The 21150-nt window shown below is 40.2% G+C and overlaps 1 protein-coding gene and 1 long non-coding RNA gene across 3 annotated transcripts in view; one reads left to right on the plus strand and one right to left on the minus strand.

Annotated features, from left to right (window-relative positions):
• The first annotated feature begins 250 nt into the window (after positions 1–250).
• Positions 251–18720, plus strand: LOC122169892. 2 transcript variants are annotated; one of them, XR_006171670.1, is made up of 4 exons: positions 251–379; positions 4659–5057; positions 15948–16177; positions 17178–18720. It is a non-coding gene; the product is annotated as an uncharacterized LOC122169892 (long non-coding RNA). The 2 variants fall into 2 exon arrangements; XR_006171669.1 differs by having other exon boundaries at positions 253–379; positions 16051–16177.
• The window catches only part of STMN2 (stathmin 2), a 34371-nt gene continuing 19641 nt past the window's right edge, over positions 6421–21150 (minus strand). Inside the window, exons 2-5 of the mRNA XM_042836387.1 lie at positions 17974–18069; positions 17158–17330; positions 10142–10333; positions 6421–7846 (exon numbers count right to left, since the gene is read on the minus strand). Coding sequence (XP_042692321.1) covers positions 7787–7846; positions 10142–10333; positions 17158–17330; positions 17974–18069 — 521 coding nt within the window. The 3' untranslated portion in view covers positions 6421–7786. The remainder of the gene's footprint in view (positions 7847–10141; positions 10334–17157; positions 17331–17973; positions 18070–21150) is intronic.

The raw sequence follows: 21150 nt of genomic DNA on the forward strand, positions 1-21150 counted from the left end.
ACCCCCTGCTGTGTGCAGAGTCACCAACCACCAGATCAGGTGCCCAGAGCCACATCCAGCCTGGCCTTGAATGCCTCCAGGGATGGGGAATCCACAACCTCCTTGGGCAACCTGTTCCAGTGTGTCACCACTCTCTGAGTGAAAAACTTCCCCCTAATATCTAATCTAAACCTCCCTTGTCTCAGTTTAAAACCATTTCCCTTTGTCCTACTGCTATCCACCCTCGTAATCAGTTGTTCCTCCTTCTGTTTATATGTTCCCTTCAAGCACGTAAACGAAGGTGGCCTTCAGATCATGAGCAGATCATTTCTGTGCAGGACTGTTGACTCTTTCTTCTCTTGTTCGTGAAGAATCCTCTGGAGTGGTCCCTTGTTTGAGGGTAATTTTTTCTGATTTTTAAAAAATGTTTACAATTATGTTAAAATAATTTTATGATTGCATATGGGGTTGCTAATACTTCACAGACTGTATTACTTCAGTGACAAATCATACTCAAAGCTTTCTTCAGTACACTGACGTGCTAATTGCAGCACTTGATATTGGAAGTGCCACATGTATAATTTCATAGTAGGATTTCTTAGATTTAGATGTAATAAAATATCTGCAGTTACTGATGTGGCTACTTCAGTTGACATGTAGCAGGTACCTCATGCAATGCAATGAATAACATGAATATTCATGAAATAACCCACATAGACATTTGCCTTCGTATTTCCAAAGCCTATTGCTTCATTGGTATGATTTATCTCCCTCTGCAGGCATTTTCTCAGAAATTGCCCTTAGGATGGTAAGATTCATGGGTCTTACGTAGTTCTGTGGAAGTGATGAGTTGCTATAGATCTTCTCTAGGCATTTCTGATATCTCAAATTCATAGTCTTAGCATCTGCGTAAAACTGCAACTGCTCTAGCTACTTGTAGCTGTATTTTCAGCCAGTACTTATCTGGCCAATTATAATAGATATAATTTCATACTTCATTTCTGTTGCTTTAAGACTGCTGTAAATGCAGTGCTCACTAAAAGAACGTTACTGGCTTCATAGTAATGCAAAGATGTGAAAGCAAGTTTTAAGCCTTTTTTCTAACGCAATGCTTTTCTGTGCTTTCAGTCAACTACAGCTTCTAACATAATACTACCAGAAATTAAATAAGTCATCTTTAACACCAGAATAATGAATAAATCACTGAGCAGAATAAGGAGAGAGACAGTGTTTTCCCATGTTACACAAACAGAGAAAGATTAAGTTTATGGGTTTTGCTCCTCTCGGATTTGATGTTGTGGTATTTCTGTTTGATTTCTGCCACAAAGGGAAGGAAAGCTCAATACTGCATCAGCATTGTGCTCCGAAACACAGTGTGCTTCTTTTTTAATCATTCATTTTTGTATACGCTTCAGATCTGCACATCATGCAGTTACTACTGACAGCACTGTGCTGAGTGTAGGACTTCAGGGATACAGAATGCAGATGGAGCTCTTTACCATGCTGAAATACTTGCCTAATTTGTAGCTTTTGTCCTGCCTTTAAGCCCATTAAAAATAGTCTGAAATGTGGTGGGAAAAAGAGAGAGATACAGACTACACCTATATGCTTTATTCCTCTGGGAAGCAATTATCTTTGTTTTAGAAACTTCTTGCCTTGTTCTCTTTGCCAGGAGAATCAGATGAAGACTGCATATAAAATAGTATCTGACTGCATGTTAGTCACATGTGTGTTACAGGACAGGGCAGTTTTCCCTCCATTATAACAATCTCAAAGTTTTCCATTTACTTCTCCTTTAAAAAAAAAAAAAAAAAGAACTAAAAGAAAAGAACTGCTTCTTGAAGATGAAGCAGATAGCAGACAGCATTATCATGTGAAATCAAACACCTGTGCACCTGTGTGGCTCACATTCATGGGTTGTTACAGATACCAGAACTTTGCACAGGCCTCAGACATATCAATAAAAGAAAACACCCATCAGGGATGCTAAATACTACACTGATACTATGCAGCTCTTACTCAGGCAGCTTCAGAGGTGCATACTGAGGTGCTGGAGGCTGGGAAGTGCTGCCATGAGCTTGCCCTGTCTTCAGAGTCACCTGTGGGTATCTGTCACTGTCCACTAGCTGTGACCAAGTAGAAGCTGTGACCAGAGGGACAACCTGTCTGCTGCTTTGGGAAAAAAGAGTCAGAGTTTGGTGCCAGGATAAGGTGTTGCCTTGGCTCCACCTGTGCTGCTGTGGTGGCTCTGCCTGCCCTCCGTGCGGACGGAGCAGAGCCCATGAAGCTGCATTACGGCAGCTGAGTGCTTGTTCCGGCGTGCCCTGGGACTCCCAGCGGGGAGCTTCTATATGTGAAGCTGGCTGAGCTCAGCCAGCTCTGAGCCCACGCCAGGGAGCTCAAGGCTGTTTGGATCCACCCTCGCACACGGGCTGCAAGGGCCAGCAGATGCCTTAGGCGATGCAAAGGCCTTTCTGTAGCCAAGTCTGCTTGCTACACTACGAGCATTAAACATGTCTCAACATGGAGGCCAAATGGTGCCAGTAGCCCATGTCTGCCTGCCTGCCTGCCTTCAGGAATTATTTTGAGCTCAAAGCAGAAGTAGCACACCCAATTTTGCTCTCCGGACCCCAGCTTGGCTACTGTGGCCCCTTTTCCTGCTGTGTCCCAGTGGCAGCTGGCGTATGACAGCCTTGTCCTCCCCTGCACCACCCAGGAGATGTACTCTCCTTCTACTGCAGCTGTGCTGCAGGACGTAGCTGAGTGCATGGGTACATGGACTTGAGCTGACACACTGTCATGGGCTGAATCAAGCCCTCTCCAGCACTGATAACAGCTCCTGGGAGCACAGCACAAAGACTTGAGCTGGCTCCTTATTAAGGACATCCAAAGCCTAGCAGAAACAGTTCATTCACACGCAGGCTGTTCTGTGAGCAAGCAACTATGCTGCTCCCAAACCTACCCCTGGAGGCAGAAGACTTGCATTTATCTGGCACTGCTCCCGAGGTAATACCTACAGCAGGTAGGCATTCAGGTAATTGGATCACTGTTGACTGAAAGCTGTTTGTATGACATTGTAATCCATCACTTTTTCATCAGTTGCAAAGGGTGATACGTAAAACACAGTGCATGATGAATCTGGTCACCTCTCTGTAATCCTTTACCAGGCCTCTCCAAATTCAGTTGTAAAGAAGTTGATGTTACACGTAAAAGATGTTTATATTATATACAGCATTTTTATGTTACGTATATCACTCTATTCCATTCCATTCTGTTCTGTTCTATTCTGTTCTGTTTCCATTTCATTCTAAACACATATACTCAAATTCAGATTTCAGTACAAATAATATTGCATCAGTCTTTATGATGCTCTAAAGCAGGGTTGCAGGATATCACACAGCTAGAAAAGTGTCTCAGAACAAAAGTCTCTGCACATTGTTACGTGTTAAAATAATCGGAGTTTGCCCTCTTTCGGTCACAAATAGTTGTACAGGAGAATTTTCATGAGCTTGTGGATTTTATGGAAATTGTCATATAAAAGGCTATTTAGCAAATTGGATATTTGATAAGTTATTATTATTTTTTTAAAACATATTTTGTTATGGAACAGTCACATTCCAAAGTTTGTTTAAAAATCTCTTGCAACAGGAACAGATGAGAAAAATTGAAATTGTTTCCTTCCTCAGCTGTTTCCTTACACCATGTTAGATGTTACCTGGGTTGTATCTGGGATAATGTTTTTCCCATACATCATCTTCAGGAGCTGCTCAGGAGCTTCCTTTCCTGGGACCCATTTGACCAAAGCCAACATGTCACAGTAGGAAGATGTTTTCAGCATCCATGTAGTGGTTGGAAAGGTAAGCTGGCATCATGCTGCTGGCTTGATGGAGTGAAAGTTTGCCCAAGTAAACTATCAAACATATGCCTGCCTACGTTTATTGTGGACGTTTGAAGAATTTACCATTATTTTTCCCAGAGGAAGTTTTAAAGCTCAGATACTACTGAATACCCAAAGCATAGGCATTTTCTTGTACATCAGGTATCTTCCTTATCCATGGGGAGTCCACTGCAGACTCTTGTTTCTACAGCTCACAGAGCCTTGAGTTGCCTTTATGTGTACTGTAGGCTGGATTTTAGGCTTCTCCATCTTCTGTCCTGGTTCTCAGTATTTGTAGAGGGAGAAAAAGAGTTCAGTATTTCTGAATGGTGACAGTTCTAAGGATGACCAGTCATTTCAAATGTCAGAGCTGTTCCATGGGTCACTCCACCTCTAATTCATGTGGGCTTTTGATGCCGGCTTTACTTGTTGTTCCCTGTATTTCAGAGGTTACTTTATATCATCTCCTATGACTCTCATCTGGGATGGTTGTTGAATGTTACCCATTTCTTCCTAGACATGTATGAAGTCGCGAAGAATTAAGTATTCTGACAGTCACAAGTTTCTGTTGTAATGTCTGTATTCAGGCTACTCCTCACTCCACACCAATATGCCAAGACCTTTTTGGCTTTACATGGTTGTGCCACCCATGGTTGTGCCACACGTTAATTTACACCATTAAATCTGGGAAGGTCTGGGATCTTCAGATTTCAGAGCTACCATTTACCTTCATCTTAGTTTAATGTGGGACAGAATTGTTTTCCTCAGAGCCATCTGGTATGATGCTGTGTTTTGGTTCTAGGAGAAAAGCAAGCATATCAGACACTCGGAAGAAAACAACTCCCAGCTGAAACTAAGAAAACCTTGTTTTAAGACCTAGTGTGAACTGTGAGGCAGACGAGCTGAATACCCTCCAGAGAGATCTGCGCAATCCCGTGTACTCAGGTTATCCCCGTTCTTAAAACTGACCACTGCATGGCACTGTTGCACCAGTGTCGCTGCAGCACCAGCCGAGAGTGCAGGAAAGCATCTCTAGTTCTTCCACTCGGTGTCTACAGCCCCCTGCTGTATGAACAGCTCAGAACAGGGCACGTACTGCAATGTGGGAGCAGGTCCTACCTCTTCCCATCCTCTTTTCCTCCACCCAAAACCTGGTAAGAGCATCGTGTTCGACGTGATGGGATTTGAAAACTTGGATAAGGTAGGTGCTTCATGCTGTGTGCGTGTGTGCATATGTATCCTATGGCAAACCCAAAGGTTTGGTCCTGACAGTGGCCTGCAGAGGACAGACTGCCTTCTTCATTAATTCTCTGGTGCAGTTTTAATACCCAGGCCCAGGTCTAGTTCTGGGGATGGCGTGTGCTGTGGGCCCTCCTGGACATGGACACCTTTGTGGGGGAAAAGAGGCTTGTCCCAAGGAAACAAGGCAGACAGCCCTGCTTGGGTTCTGCACCACAGGTTTGTCCTTGGCTTGTTGCCCTGCTAGCTATGCAAAGAAAGCAAAATAGGGTCTGGAACACAACGGGGTCTTGTTGAGTCAGAGGTCAGGAAGAACTCAGTATGTAACTTGCCATTAGGAAATTAAACCACTTTCCAAGAGACCTCAAATCAAGATACTGAACCTTAAAGCCAAATATAAGCTTGACTGAGAGACCTTTTCACTAGGGCTTGAAGAAAAACACAAAGTTTGAAGACTTGGCAATGCTGGAGCTTGACATCCAGTTTCAAAGTTTACTGTTTGACTTCTCTGCCAGGTTTACTCCTATTAATTCTGCCTGAAAGACAAGTAATTTAGGCTGCAAAACCAACTTGCTGTTACAAGTTGGACTGCTGCTCCCACAGAGTTCCTTGAGCGCAGGGCTGACCTTGCAGCATTGTGAGTGGATGAGTTCCTACAGCTTTTTGACCAAGGGCCAAGTCTTCCAGGGACATAACTTGGCTCCAAAATAATACAGCCTGCATGGGTCAGAAACCAACTGTTGCAGATCTGGAGCTTCTGGCTCATCTCTCCAAAAGAGCAATTGACAGCACTTGCATGATTTTAAATCAGAAAACTAATGCTGAAGGTAATTTTTGATTAACTCTCTAGATGCTGTAAATGGAGCCAGATCCAGTTTTATATCTCATCTCTGCAGCACAGCAGGTCTATTTTATGTTTTTCAGTGAATCTGATACATGAACTCCTTTTACCCTGAGAGTCAGCGTGCTAGTACCCAGAATCTTAATGCAGTTATGGATGTATGTGCCCAGGACAACTTCATTTACTTCTCTTTCTTGAAATCCCATTTTTTTTTCAGTACTGAGTCAGGCTAAGGGGTGCACCAATTTCTTTTGTAATAACTTAATGCTAGAGTCATGTGCATAGGTTCAGTTTATATGGTAATCTTTAAAAATAACCAGCCTAAGGTCTAGCAGGAGCTAGACCTGCATTAGCGGAGAAATAAACTTGATTTATTAATAGGCCTTATTTAAATCTCATTTCCATGCTTTTATGACTTTGTTAGGCTTTCGCCTCATACAGGCACATGCCAGAAGTAATGGAGCGAGAGAAGAGACAAGCCCTTTTTCAGTTCACAGAACCCCAATTCTTTATTAATCACAGCTTGCTCACAATGACATACAGGAAAATAGCACTAATGAAGAGTAGAATATGCAGGCAGCAACCTCTGGGGGGGGGGAGGGGAGGGGGCAGGGACAACTTCAAAACTGCAGCTATTTTGGGGACGATGTGTTAGGTTTCATGATACTGTACTTGGCACAAGCACCCTGTCTAGTCATTCCTGCTTCAGCCCTCTTAGTCATAGAATCATAGAATCACCAAGGTTGGAAAAGACCTCCAAGATCATTCAGTCCTAGCTGTCCGTCTCTAGGGTTGGCTAACACTGAAGAATAAAGGTCAAGACAAATGGAAGTCAGCAGTGTGAGAAAAAAAAAAAAAAGGTAACATCTGGTTCACGGGTTCCCAGTGAAATATTTGATTGCCTCTTTTAATGTTTGTTACACATGTACTACAGCAGCATCAGAGAAGTATCATAGATCATGGCACTACAAATAAAGCCACTTGATGCTATCTATTAGTTGCTTCATTAATAAATTTTCAAGTGGTAGATTAAGCTCACTTTACAATTAGCACTTGTATGGCTGTTTGGCATCATTTAGAATTTGTCATAGCTTGATGGTTACAATGTGCCTTTTAAATTCATTTCAAACTGATACCACTTGCTTTCATTCAGTTGCAAAGCTGTTATTTGTTGCCTCTTGCTTCAGAAAGCAGAAGCACCAAGTAGTGCACATGGTGATTTAACTTCAGTTATACAGCATGCTACAGAGTCCTGTAGCGCGAGTTGCATTTGAAGAAACTATATTTTAAGAGTCTCTTGTCTTGGACAGCTGAATGTGAAGTCACGACACCTGTGATCTAGTCACTGTTTCAACAAAGCTCGTTGATGGCAAAGCAGCCTAGGTTGTTAGGCAATGACTGGTCTCTAGCACCATAGAACTACTACTGACCTCGTGGTGAGTTGGAATGAAAGTCGCAGGGAATGGAGTTAGACATGAGGTGCTTCAAATGGACAGATCCAGCAAATTCAATTGAGTGGAAATAGACAACATCAGAAGCCTGTTACAGGACATGTAAGATTATGAAATAACTTGCATAATGCAATACTTGTATTTTTTAACAAAAATGTAAGTATTTACAAAATAAGATCCAAGTTTTTTAAACATCAAGCAAATCATTCTGCAAAGAGACCGCATTGATTTTGTTTTATTTTTTGTTTCTTTTTTTAAAGTTTTTATTGAGTTCTTCATTTTTTTTTTTTTTTTAAACCATGTCATACATTTCCCATACTGATATCGCATGATCCATAATAATATAGGCAGGGGGAGTTTACTAATGGTGGGGATGGGTCACATCCACCATTGCCGTTCTCAGCCAGACAGTTCCACCTGGAGCTCCTTGTTTCTACGCACCTCTGCAGCATGCCTCTCCTGGAAAACATCAAGAAAGGAAAAATCAAACTTCGTTCTCATCCTGCATGCCAAGGGAGGTTCCTGTTGATAACATAGCTGAGCTATCCTATCCTATCCTATCCTATCCTATCCTATCCTATCCTATCCTATCCTATCCTATCCTATCTTCTCCATTCCATTCCATTCCATTCCATTCCATTCCATTCCATTCCATTCCATTCCATTCCATCCTCCTTAGACTGAACAATGAAGTTAGCTATCCTCTCTGTCTTTCTTCTGCTATGATGAAGCTGGGGAGGAGATATCAGAAGTCAATGCTGTGCCCTTCTGTCCAGTTATATCCATGTTGTCTTTTCTTTTACTAAACCAGTCCTGACTTGTTTAGACTTATTTGACCCACTGTATATTCAAATACTTCTGTGAAAATTGGTCTGTGGTCAGGAACAACAGCTGTCAAACGAATTTAGGGAATATTCCATTCAGGGTGTTTATAAAACTGTATAATTTTTGGCAGCTTCAAGATTTTAGGGTTTTTGATTTGTGCCTCTTGTTTTTCAGCTGTCAAACTGTCAGATTTTTACCATTTCTATATGATCAGTGGAAAAAAAAAGGTTAGAAAACTAAATGACAAGTCACAAGATGACTAGAGAAGCAACTCATCATAGCTGATTTCTGTTTAAGGAACTTCCTAGATATTTTCATACATTAGGGGATATTCTATGGGGATTAGTAAAAAATTCAATTAATTCAACAGGAATCTTTTTATTGGCTGAGTTAAGCTATGGATCATAGGCCAACACAGCTTATTGTATCATCTGAGTCTGTAAATCACAGTTTCTTATAAGATTCATAATTTTAAGTGCTAGATTTTCTAAGGGACCTGTTCCTCAATGCTCCAGTTAATTGCAGAATGCAAAAGTTATCTTTGATCTTATAGGAGCTTCTAGGCACCATAACCTTGAGGCATGCACAGTTCTGGTCACTCTTGAAGATATCTCACATCATCTTTTCCTGCATAGTAAGAGTTGGCTGTTGTGCTGGCAAAAACTATATAGCCATGCAGTATTTAATTTTTGGTCTATACAAATATTCTCAAATGAGTTACCGTAGTCTTTGTTAAAAAACCTTCTTTGTATTTCATGAACATCTGCCATGATATTGCTGAAGAAGAGGAGATTAACAGCCTGTAAATATGAGCATAGCATCGAGATGCTCCAGCTGTCTGTCCCATTTCCTTTTGGATCTCCAGGATGGCTTATTGCCTTTTCCCTTTGTTTTCATAAGCTTTGGGATATGTGCCTGTAAACACATCTACTGAGAAAATAAGTAATTTTTTGAGTACAATTCTTAAACTCCACAATTATTTAGTTTGCATATTTACTTAAAAATTCGGGAAACAATGGTTTCTTTTTTGCTGCATGACACTATTGTTTTCATCAAAGAAAGAAGCATTTAGAGAGGTCTCACTGGAAGTGACTGGAAGCTATTTTATTTCTATTAATCATTCATTTTCAAAAATATTAGAAAGTTCATTGGTGAGAGAAATAAATGTAAATTATCTTTTTGTTAACTCTTCTGAACATTAATTCTCATGCCTTCCTTTCTTGTTTAGGAGGGGTGATTTGGAAAAGGGTACATTTGGCTCTCAACTGTGTATTTTGTAATTTACTGGATTCTCAAGAGGAATTCCTATGGCTGTACCGAAGATCTTCAAAAGAAAGCTTACACTGTATTAGTTACAAGACTTACTGGAAGAATAGGCATGTTTTAATGTATAGGAAAGAATTTTTCATGATTTTTTCACTCTTTCCCCATCAGAAGTCAAGAACCATACACAGGATAAATGTTTAATTTGACCACTGAGTTCCTCTCCAGGTGCAAGGGAAATAAACGTAAATATCTGAAGGAAGGTTGTAAAGGGTTCTAAGACAAGAAGCAGTGTACACAAATTGGAACACAGGAGGCTAACTCTGAACACTGGAAAGCACTTTTGTGCTGTGCAGGTGATAGAGAACTGATGCAGGTTGTCCAGAAGTTGCAGAGTCTCTTTCTTGGAGACCTCCATTAACCACCTGGATGTGATCTGGGCCCCCTGTGTTGGTTGTTTCTGCTGCAGCGGGGTCTGGGCCAGATGGACCCAGTGGTCCCTGCCAACCTGTGATTTCCCCAAAGTGGCTTAGATAGGCATCAGGGACTCTGGTTTAAAACTAACTAAAGTTTTGTAACTGAGAAAAGAGCTATGCACAGCATCTCTTTGAAATACTGATCAGATGCTCTTCTCTAGTCCAGACTGAGGAGTGATGGCGCAGTTACCTTTTCTTGGAGACGTTCAATAAGAGCAGCTAGATTAGCTTCGCGGTTTTCTTTGATCTGTTCCATTTTCAGTATCAGCTTTTCCTCTGCCATTTTGCTGAAGTTATTGTTCTCCTCCAGAGCTTTCTGAAGCACCTCTCGCTCATGTTCCCTCTTCTCTGCCAGATGTTTCAGCACCTGGGCCTCCTGGGACTGGAAACAGAGAGACATGTGGTTGAAAGACGTGTCTTGAAAACCCACGTGGAGTGAAATAACCTCCATGGGGCTCTTCACTGAATTTGGAAACTCTGTGATGTTTGTTCATTTTTAAAAGCATTGCTGGGTAGAATCACTTCTACGTAGAAACCAGATTAGTTTCAATAGCGGGCTGAGAAGCACTGGCTAAATGTGGGGAAATGTGCCTTAGGGAGCAGCAGAGCAGTGTTCAAACCACTTCTGTTAATGAGAAGTGCTGTCCACGGTTATTGCAGTGGTTGCTTAACCTCTGAGAGCTGCGGTCCTTTAGGCGTGAATATTTTATTTGTAGAGATACAGGACTGGGAGCTGAAGGGAATGGTGTTAAAAAGGAGCTGAATTTTTTGCCCAGGTTGGGCATTTTTAGTATGTCTGAATAGTAACAGGCTTTGAAGTTTACAATTGTGAAGGATAAACGAATCCTTCACAAGATAAAGAATCAATACAGACAATGTTTTTTTTCTCCCAGTATTTATGTTCAGCTTCTCCTCATTAAATATGAAAGAAAAAGGGTGTTATGTTATACAGAAAATATGTAAGAATTGTATTTTCACTTAAATTATTCAAGAAAGATGAAAACTGAAGGTAGGAATTAAACATATTCTAGTATACTATCCTTTGTAAACTTATTTCTCAGAAGCACAAGGCTTGTTATTTATTTTAAATCAAGTTAATAACACAGAACCACTAATCCTAGGAGAGAAACCAGAGAATTTACAGCACTGGGCCCATCCTCAGGCAAGTCTAGCAGAAAAGACTGTGTTTCAGAGGGGTTATTTGGAAATTATAAACAGCACTGTATGCTCTTGGAAAAAAAATAAATTAGAGGGAAAATGAGAGCCAAACAGAAAACAGGGAAGCAATATGGCTCTGGGAAGCTAAGTGTATATTTCAGCACAGATAACAATACACTGTTGCCATTTTTATCCATAAAAATGACTAGCTTAAGGCCTAAATTAAGGGTTTTAACCAGTAATTACAATTAGCAGTAATTAATCCTATTAAATTACATCGTGAGGCTTTTAATGGAGTGAAAAAGAGCTGCTGTTTTCTTACATGTGGAAGATCCAGCTAGAAGAGGAAAACAAATATATTAACAAAGGTAGGATACACATACAGCCAAATACACTGACAAGGCAAATTAAGCAGATTACAGACAAGGTTGCAGAAGCCAGGCAGAACATCTTGCAACAAGACTGGATTTAAATCCATCTGGTTTTCAAAGGTTGGAACAGCTTGCTTGAGATCAGAGATAAAGCTACTTTTGTCATTCTTGGCCATTCATTGGATTTTCTTTCACCTCCAGCCTGATTGCAGTTCTGGACTTGCTGCTCAGCTGTAGTTTCTGGAGCTAGCTGATGGGAGTGCTGCACTGAGCTGCTTGGTACCTTGCAGTGATCCTCACTGCTTTTACCTCTATAGCACATGTTGAACAGGTAGCAATAGAGCGATCAAGTCAGACAAAATGACTGATGTGCCAGACAAAACATTGCAGATGGGAACATAAAGTCCCATTATATATGTATGATCAAGAATGTGGAGATTTGGACAACAGATACGTCTAAGGATGCATCCCATAATAAAAAGTAAGATTTGGACTGTGCTTCTAAGCAGCATTTTTTGAAAGAACACTGGCTTTCAGTGGGAGATATTATCTAAATGTCTTTGGGTCCTTGGGGCGCTTGCTTGTTTGTCAGGATTTGTTTTCTTCCACTGAAACCTTTTGCTTTCTGGAACTACTTTCTATTATCATAAATCCATGAGAAAAGTGAAAAATTAGAGCTCCATAGCAAAGTACACACAGTTCTAGAGGCTGTGCTGGCAGGCAACACTTTAGAAATTAATTTGGTCACTAATGCAAGATAATGAAGAAAATACTTACTTACAAATTAATGCAGTATTTTCTGAATGTAAATTGCATTGGCATGAGAAAGAGTCCAAATTAAAGCTCTGCCATGCTTCAGGAACTAACTGCACATTTCTGATGTTCGTTATGATGTGCCTTACAAAACGTCCCTTTTCCTCACACAAAATGTTCAGGGTACTTGGGAGTTGTTCAGAATAAGGGCTCCCCTCCTCATCACAAAGCACACAAGGAGGAGAGTGTCATTTACACTGATGTCCCTTTCCTAATGCCACTTACACCAGCTGTGAGCCTGTCTGTTTCCCCTGCGTTCAGATCTCTGTTGAAATACCCTTATGACAATTTTGGAACCCAGTCAATGCATTTTTGTACTGGATTGTCATATGATTTTGTGTTTCAGATACATTTGGCTAAAGATCTTGGCCACCCAGTCTGCTCAAAGCCTGCTAGATATCCAGAAATTACTAAAATGAATGGCCCTTGATATCTAGTGTGCCTGGAACTAATGGACTCTTTGTTGTTGGTGTTGGCTTTTAACTGATGCATTTGGACAGATTTGACGTGGGATCTAACACATGTAGGAAGTTTTTATTGCATATTTATTTTTCAACGTTGTATTGAAGTGCTGGAAAAGGTATTCTCATATTCCATTTTTTAAAGCACTTGTAAATGGTTTACAATAAATGCTTCTAGCAGAGCTATTATGAGAAAATGTGTATAAAAATCTGGAAGTGGTATGCAAGATAAAGAAGATCAAGCGTAAAATGGTGGAGAAAGGAAAAAAAGAATACTCTGGGTGAATATTCAGAAGACTTATTAAATATAAAAAGGTTTAATCACAGCAGCTACAGCTGCAGCCTCTAATGCCAGATATAGAGGAATAAAAATCATAGAATCATAGAATGGTCTGGGGGTTGAAAAGGACCATAATGATCATGCAGTTTCAACCCCCTTGCTGTGTGAGGGTTGCCAGCCACCAGACCAGGCTGCCCAGAGCCACATCCAGCCTGGCCTTGAACAACTCCAGGAATGGGGCATCCACAACCTCCTTGGGCAACCTGTTCCAGTGTGTCACCACCCTCTGTGTGAAAAATGTTGTTAGACATTCCTGGTATAGATATTTTGCTCCCAGAAATAATTTTTGCTCCCAGTAATCTTTTCAGTACTACCGTGCTGAAAAGATTACTGATGCAGGCAAACTCCTTAAGAGATTCATGTCACTTTCTAGAGGACCATATGCAATCCCAGTTTTCAGAGTCCTTCATGAGAAAATCCGCATCTCAGCTGGCCAGAGATAGATGCAGACAACTAAGCATTCTAAGAGCAAAATTACGGAAATTGTATTTTGAAATGTCTTATTATTATTGTTCTTGTTACAGTAAGAAAATTCCACTTATCTGACTTGGGCAGCCTGGTCTGGTGGTTGGTGACCTTGCACATAGCAGGGGAGTTAAAATTAGATGATCATTGTGGTCCTTTTAAACCCAGGCCATTCTATGATTCTATGATTCTATGCTCTTACTTTCTCACATTGATCTATTTTCCTTTGATGCATACTTCCCAACATTTAAGCCATTTATTCAGAGTTAAAGGATTACACTTTAAACAAGAAATTTCCCTGACTTTTTTAGCTACTAGGATGTAGGAGACACAGCATGAGACATGCTTTCTGGAGAAGAGAAGGCTCATGGGAGACCTCTGAAACTGATTGAAAGGAGGTTGTGGTGAAGTGGGGGTTGGCCTCTTACAACAGCAATCGGATAAGAAGTAATGGCCTTGATTTGCATCAGGAGAGGTTCAGGTTGGATATTAAGAAAAATTTCTTCCTTGAAAGAGTGGCCAGGCACTGCAACAGACTGCCCAGGGAGGTGGTGGAGTCACTGCCTCTGGAGGTGTTCAAGAAACATTTAGATTTTGTACTGAAGGACATGATTTAGCAGGGGAATACCGGGGGTAGGTGGAGAGCTGGACTAGATGATCTTGGAGGTTTTTTCCAAGCCTGGTGATGCTATGGATTTATTTTAAATTAAATTCTTCAGTAGAAGCTTCAATAACTTTGGTATTATTCATTGTATTGTGTATTTAAGATATACTACAGGGTAGGATTAAAGACTCCTACTGCAATGCAAATGCCAACATATAAATTTCTAATAAAAAGTTCTTAATTAGAAGGAATTAATTATAGGAAGGAATTAATAAATTCCTAACATTCCTAAAATTCCTAATAATTCCTTCTAATAATTATTAGAAGGAATTAATAAAAAAAGATGTTTTCAGTAGCAGAAATGAAGTTGCTTTCCTGCATAAAAGCAAGAAAATGGACACAAATTGATAGGAGCTAGACGATCTTTTAGGTCCCTTCCAATCCAAGCCATTCTATAAGTTAGATCTCACTTATGGCATATTCCTCACTGGGTGTACTTTTAGTTATTAGAACCACTTCTGACTGTTGTCAGAATTCTCTGTCCCAACCAGTGTGCCAAGACACAGGGAGAGACAGCTGCTCTCCCAAAGCTATGACTGAACGGACAAGGAGAACAGGAGGATGCTCCCCCTCCATGGGCTTACAGAGCAAAGCAATGCATGTATTGCTGCAGATGTTCTATGCAAATGTTGTCTAATTAGCAGAGCAGGGCCTAAGTCCTAAAAAAAGTGTAAAACCAGTGAGTATATGTATTTTTAAAGACAATTCTCATTCATTAGTTATATTTGATTTTGATGAGAACTGTGCTGGAAGGACATGATCTAGAATGGTTATGCCTAATAGATGAGGTACATAGATAAAAAAGCATGATCAAAACTGCCATGCTGGATCTCAGAAAATATCTGCCTGACTTGTCCAGCAACAGAAAGCAGAAGATGCTTTGGGAAAGTATACATGAAGTTGGGCAATTCTGCCTGATTCTTTCCTATGCATTTTCCTAGCTTCCACCAGGTTACATGTTGTCTGAGGCAGATGTTGTATCTGTCAAATTATCTCTACAAGGTACTTCTTTACCAATTTTGCTATTGTCTTTTTGAAATAATTAATATTTAAATAACATCTAAATAGCTTATGGTAACAAATTCAAAAACTTGATTAAATGATATATGCAAAGGTAATTCCCTCTCTCTGTCTTCAAATTGTTGTCTGATTTTGTTGAATGTTTCTTCCCCTTTGGATGTGTGAAACAGAATATAATTGTTCCTACTTATCTTCTCATTACCATTCAAGACTTTAAGACTTCTGTTTTATCTTCCATCTGTTGTCTCTCTCCAAGCTGAGAAATAGACTGTTTAATTTACCTTCTTATGGAAGATGTTCTATCCCTGTGATTGCATTTTTCACTCTTCTCTGCATTATATGCTTTTTTTTAGACTAAAACTGCAGGCAATGCTTGGGATGTAGGAGCACCAAGGATTTTAACAGTGATGTAGAGAGGTTTTCTGCTCTGTTCTTTGTTCCTTTGCTTGCAATTTCTGCTGCATTGCTAACGTGGAAGATCTTGTCTATTAAAATAGCTCATTTAGCTACATGTTCATTCAAAATGAATGCAGTAATGAGTTTTCCTTTAGGAAGAAATGAACAGTAATGAAATCAATGGAATGAAATCTCTGGAACATTCACTTTCTACTTCCCACTAAGTATATGCATAATATTTGGCTTCTTAACTGTTGCCATTTCATTCTGTGTTTGTATTCTTTCTTGAGAATGTGTACTCATTACAGAAGTACTTCACAGACTGTCCTTGAAGCTTGCCATCACATGGATGTGCCACAACTCATTCTTCTGGGCCGGGGCTAGTGTGTATGATTATTCTTTCACATACAGACATGTCCTTCCACTGAAGAGAATGCCTTGACAAAAACAAAGACTGAAGCTATAAAACTAATGTGCAACATCTGGATGACTGAATTGTTCCAGTTAATGAGATTCAGAGTTTCATCACAAATAAAAAGTAAGGAATACTTTTAAAATAAATGTCAGATTTATTGACTTCAGGGGATTCACTTCTCATCACATAGAGCTGTAATGGCTCCAGATCTCTTGAAAGGACCCCTGATCTGGTCTGACAGAAGCAAAAGGAGAGCAGAGGGCCTTTTGCTGCTGGAGATACCCCATGTTCTATCTCTGGCATATCTGTTGTCTCTGAACTTCTGTATATGTTGTTGTCCACATCTACAAAAGATTCTGTAAATGCAGGGGTCTTTCTGCTGCAGACACACTCATTTGTGCTAATTGCTAGACGGTCTACCAACCTTTCTAAGCTCTTTGTGACAAGCTTAATGATTATAAAAAAGGAATTGTCTGTTATGGGTAAGACCATAAGGGAGAGAAGACTCAGTAGATAACTCTACAAGGCCTATTTACAGCACTACTCAGACTGCTAGAAATGCTATGACAGCATCTTCAATCAAGTAGTCTGGTGAGCAATCCAGAACACTCTTTATTCAGGGCTGGCACGTCTCCATACTGAATAAATAAGACAGTTTAGTTGACACAGATAGGCCTTGTGATTAATTTCCATGGACCCTACATGGAGTCAATATTTGGTACCCAGGCAGTAGCTGTTCAAATTGCATATCTGTTTCTTAAATCAAGACTGAACCAGCTTTCAGCAACTATCATAGGTACTCTGAATGTACCCTTACACACAGAGAGAAAGCACATAAATTTGAACCCACTGGGACTTTGTGTTCAAAACTACCTGTATTTTATGACACATGCTTCCTAAAAATCCGGACTAGTCAGATGTTTGCAAGTCGCTGAAAGAAAATAAACTAACCTGTCGATTTAAACATATTAGTAGCTTCTGTCAACGCTAGCACACTGTGAGTCAGTCATGAAGATGAGAGACATACAAAATAGATAGGAAAATTGGATGTTATCCTGCACACTGCTGGGTATAATCACTAATATTTTCTTAACGAAAAATACCTTTCTCCTCTCTTCGGCAGCCTCCAGCTTTTTCTGGATCTCCTCAAGGGAGAGCTCTTTCTTCTTTGGAGAGGCTAAAGTTCGTGGTGCTTCCGAGACTGGGGATGGTGGCTTTAGGATCAGTTCAAAAGCCTGGCCCGAGGCACGTTTGTTGATTTGTTTAACTTCCATGTCTGCACAATAAAGTGAGAAGCGGTAAGCACTTCAATACTGTGGTGGTGTTAAGGAGAGAAGCAGTACAAAAATTAGTGTAGGATCAGAAATACAGACAAATGATTTAGCATCTTTGCTGTGGGCATTTCAAAGAAAATGGCAGATTATGGGCTGAAAATTGTCCTTGGGAGAAGTACATCCCATTTTACCTGCAATAGTTTATTTATACACGAACCCTATGAAGATAAAAATTTACAGCAGTTTTGGAAGCTTACTGGGGTTCTGTGTCATTTCACACTCCCAGCAAGCGCTGCCCAAACTGATTAAATTTTAAGCATGCTTTCATCTTTTCTGGGTTTCTTTGGGAACTATGATGTCAGCTGCGAAGACGTAATTCTCACATGGGAAGCACTTCTCAAGGTACTAGGAAAAATACAGCACCATATGAAAGATACAGCTTTAGGAGTTTAGCCAGTTGCTATTAGAAAAAATATCAAGCATCATGAGTAATAATACACAGTCAATGAGGCAATAGCCCAAATCAGCAAAAGAAGTGGTTAAATAAGCAAAATATTCTCTGTCTAACATTAGGTACCAGGATGGTGAACTGAGTCACGTCCCAACATTAGCACTTTATCTGACCTGCAGGTGAAAGTTACTCACCATCATATTTATAGATGTTCATGTTGCGAGGTTCAGGATAAAAACAGGAGCAGATCAGAGAGAGCATGGACAGCTCCTTCATCTTTTCCTTGTAAGCTGAAACAAGAGAACTTGTTAGCAAACTCCCCTTCTTCAGCTTCTCCTTAGTGAATCTCTAACTGCGATGACTGACCATGGACCAGCAAATCTGCTTCATAACCCACCTGGCAGATTTATCCAGAATATTTATTTTGTTTCTTCTGAACATGGAGTCTTTATCACATCAAATATGAGATGTTCGGTACTGAATAAACTGCTTCTGTTGTCATGCATGACCTCAGCCTTGGCTCAAATGTATACAGTCCTCTTTCAGTAAAAGAAAGTGAATCTAGCTACCAGGAAATGTATTTAGCATTGGAAGAGTGCCATGATCCCACTATCTCCTGGCAGGTGGAAATAAATGAAGCTCTTACAAATTTCCATGACGTCTCCAAATGCAATTGGGAACAGCTCTGAAACATTGCCCATGTGTTGCCATAGGCAGATGCTAAACTCATTATCTGCAACAAATGAAAATGTCATCCAGATAATTAAAAATATAGCCAGAAATGAGGATCCATTTATAAAATCCTTAGCATAATGTCCTTAATATGAGAAAGTACTTGAAACAAAGAAGTATTTCCCTGTTCAATTCCTGTACAGTCACTTTGCTTCCATATTCAGGCCTACTGAATATCAGCTGATGCAATAAACACACTTCCAATTTACCTTCAGTGTTAGTCTGCAGTGCCTATAGACCCCAGTAATGGACTGAGAAATGGTGGTACCAATTCTTAGTCGTTACATGATAGTCTGCATTCGCCCATCCTAATTGCTGACATCTCAGCTTATTAACTGGAAATTAGAACCCAGACAAGAGCCAGGCCTCCTGAGTCCTGTGGCAATACACCAGCTGCTGCACACACAGTGCAAGGTATGTATGTTGGTGGGGCTGCTTCAAAATTGACCTTGGCACACGCAAATACTGCTGCTATTAAAATCATATCTACAGAGTCAGACATATATTTGCAGCCTGCATATAAAAAACATAACTTACAACATAACTGGGTCTGAAAGTATTGCTTTTAACAGAGTAGACCAAATTAATCCTTGATGTTACAGTAGGAAAATCAGAAAGCCCTGTGATCCTGAAATAGTGGGTGCAGATAAAATTGTCATTTAGTATTTCTCATGGCTGCTCTTCTTTTTTTTTGTTTTTTTGTTTTTTTTTCCTACTCAGAAAGGCCCTGATGAGGTCTTGAGAGCCTGTAGGTGATGCTCAGAATGGTGGTATTTGAATGATACATCAGTTTAAAAATGGATTTCTAACCACCAGTGCATGATTAATTAAGTTAACGAATCTTTGGACACTAAATAACCCACCCAAAGGACATACAGCTTTACAGAAACCACTGGTGAAAGTAGCATCTCAGGTCAAGGTTGTATGGAAGACTTTGCTTTCTCTGAACTAAGATTGCTAAGGAAGTTTGGATTTCAAGTTTTTCTTTTGAAACCAAGTGCCAACTTGCAAAGAATAACTCAAATATTCCCTGAAGAGTCAAATGACTTTGAACTGATGTCTACTGATAGTCAAACATAATGTTATATTCATTTAAGCCCTCATCCAATAAAGTGTGTGACCACATGTGTAATCCTAAGCACAAAAGTGTGGCTGTACAAATTATCCTTGGAGGAGGGCTTGACCAGCCAGCTGCCCACACCACCAGAACTTCATTGTGGAGGTTGTGGAAAGATCCTGCATGAGGGGCTAGTCAAAACATAGGAGGTTGTCTGTTAAAGACAGGGCCATTGATAATATGAGCTGAAAGCTTAACGTTGTAAAAGACCCAATGAATCACTGGCACAACATATAGCTCGAAATATCTTTGTAGGAAGAGGCATGTAAAGAGATGTCTGAAGAATCCTGCCTTTTGGGTCCCCGTTATTATGTTTTCTCCTTGCTTGACATTGAATATGTCTTGTATCCTAGCAGCATTAAAATCAATCAGAAAAGGGTGTTTGTTCTGCTAGCTTGTCATCTGCAAAATACGGCTGGAGAAAGATAAGAATGTGCACAGCTCTCATTTCTTTTAATACAATAGCTGCACTGAAAGCACACTGCTGAAATTATTGTCCTATTCCATTCTGAACACGGACAGAATTAGGATGACATTCCATGCTTTACCGATATTACATTTTGCTTCTCAGGGTATTGATTTAGTCTCTATTTGCCCTATGAAGTCCTTCAACCACAGTTAGAACATACCTTGAATGTTCACAGCAATTTCTGGAGACTGCTGCAACTCTAGAAACCACAACACATGGGTGACATGGGCCAGCATAGGAGGAGAAGACCTATTCTGCCTCATGCAGCCACTGGGAGAGCATGCTGTACTCCTGCAGTGTTGTTGGGTAGTTTTGTCTATTGGAAAATTAAGGTCTGAGGGTCTCGAAGGAATGGAAGACCTGCACACCTCAGGTGTCCAACATCAGTGTTGTGAAGACTTCTCCCCCATGACCAGACGAAGACTGACATATGTGGTAAGAAAAAGTAGTTTGGTTAGCCCAGTGACAACTATGCAGGCATCTCTAGATGGTGGTCTTGATTGCAGCGGCTGGCCAGTGTCATACAGGGAGCTCATGACTGAACAGGGGGACAACTGTGATTTCCCAAGTCCTATGGAGTTAAGTGTTGTAGCCACAGAAACACATTCTCTCTAAAGGAAACATTTTACATTTAAAAACAAAAGGCAACAGTACAACATTTATGCATATTACACAGGTCTTCTTGTGTTAACTGAAATAGGTACCAAAATGTTCTGTTACATAGCGGAGCTTTTAAAAACTCATAAAGAGTTTCAGTGATTGCAACAAAGTTTATTTTCCAAATGTGTTTCAACTGGCTTACTAACGATACAGCTTCTTGTGCAGTCATGTGGGGTACATATCATTGCATTAAATGTGCAATTTAAATAAAGGCAAGTAAATGATAGTAATCATTATAATACAAAAGCTTTGATAGGGAAATTGCTAGGAAAGAAATTGTTGACAAAAGATTGTAACAGAATCTTCTCAGTTATAGGCAGCACCATTTAAATGTTTAGCTGCATTAAATGCCTTGAAGTCTGGCATGAACTCAGAACATGTATTTTTGATAAA

Source organism: Centrocercus urophasianus, unplaced genomic scaffold, assembly GCF_019232065.1.
Source record: "Centrocercus urophasianus isolate 14NV4802_14NV808 unplaced genomic scaffold, USGS_Curo_1.0 seq_11, whole genome shotgun sequence".
NCBI classification, from domain to species: Eukaryota; Metazoa; Chordata; class Aves; order Galliformes; family Phasianidae; genus Centrocercus; species Centrocercus urophasianus.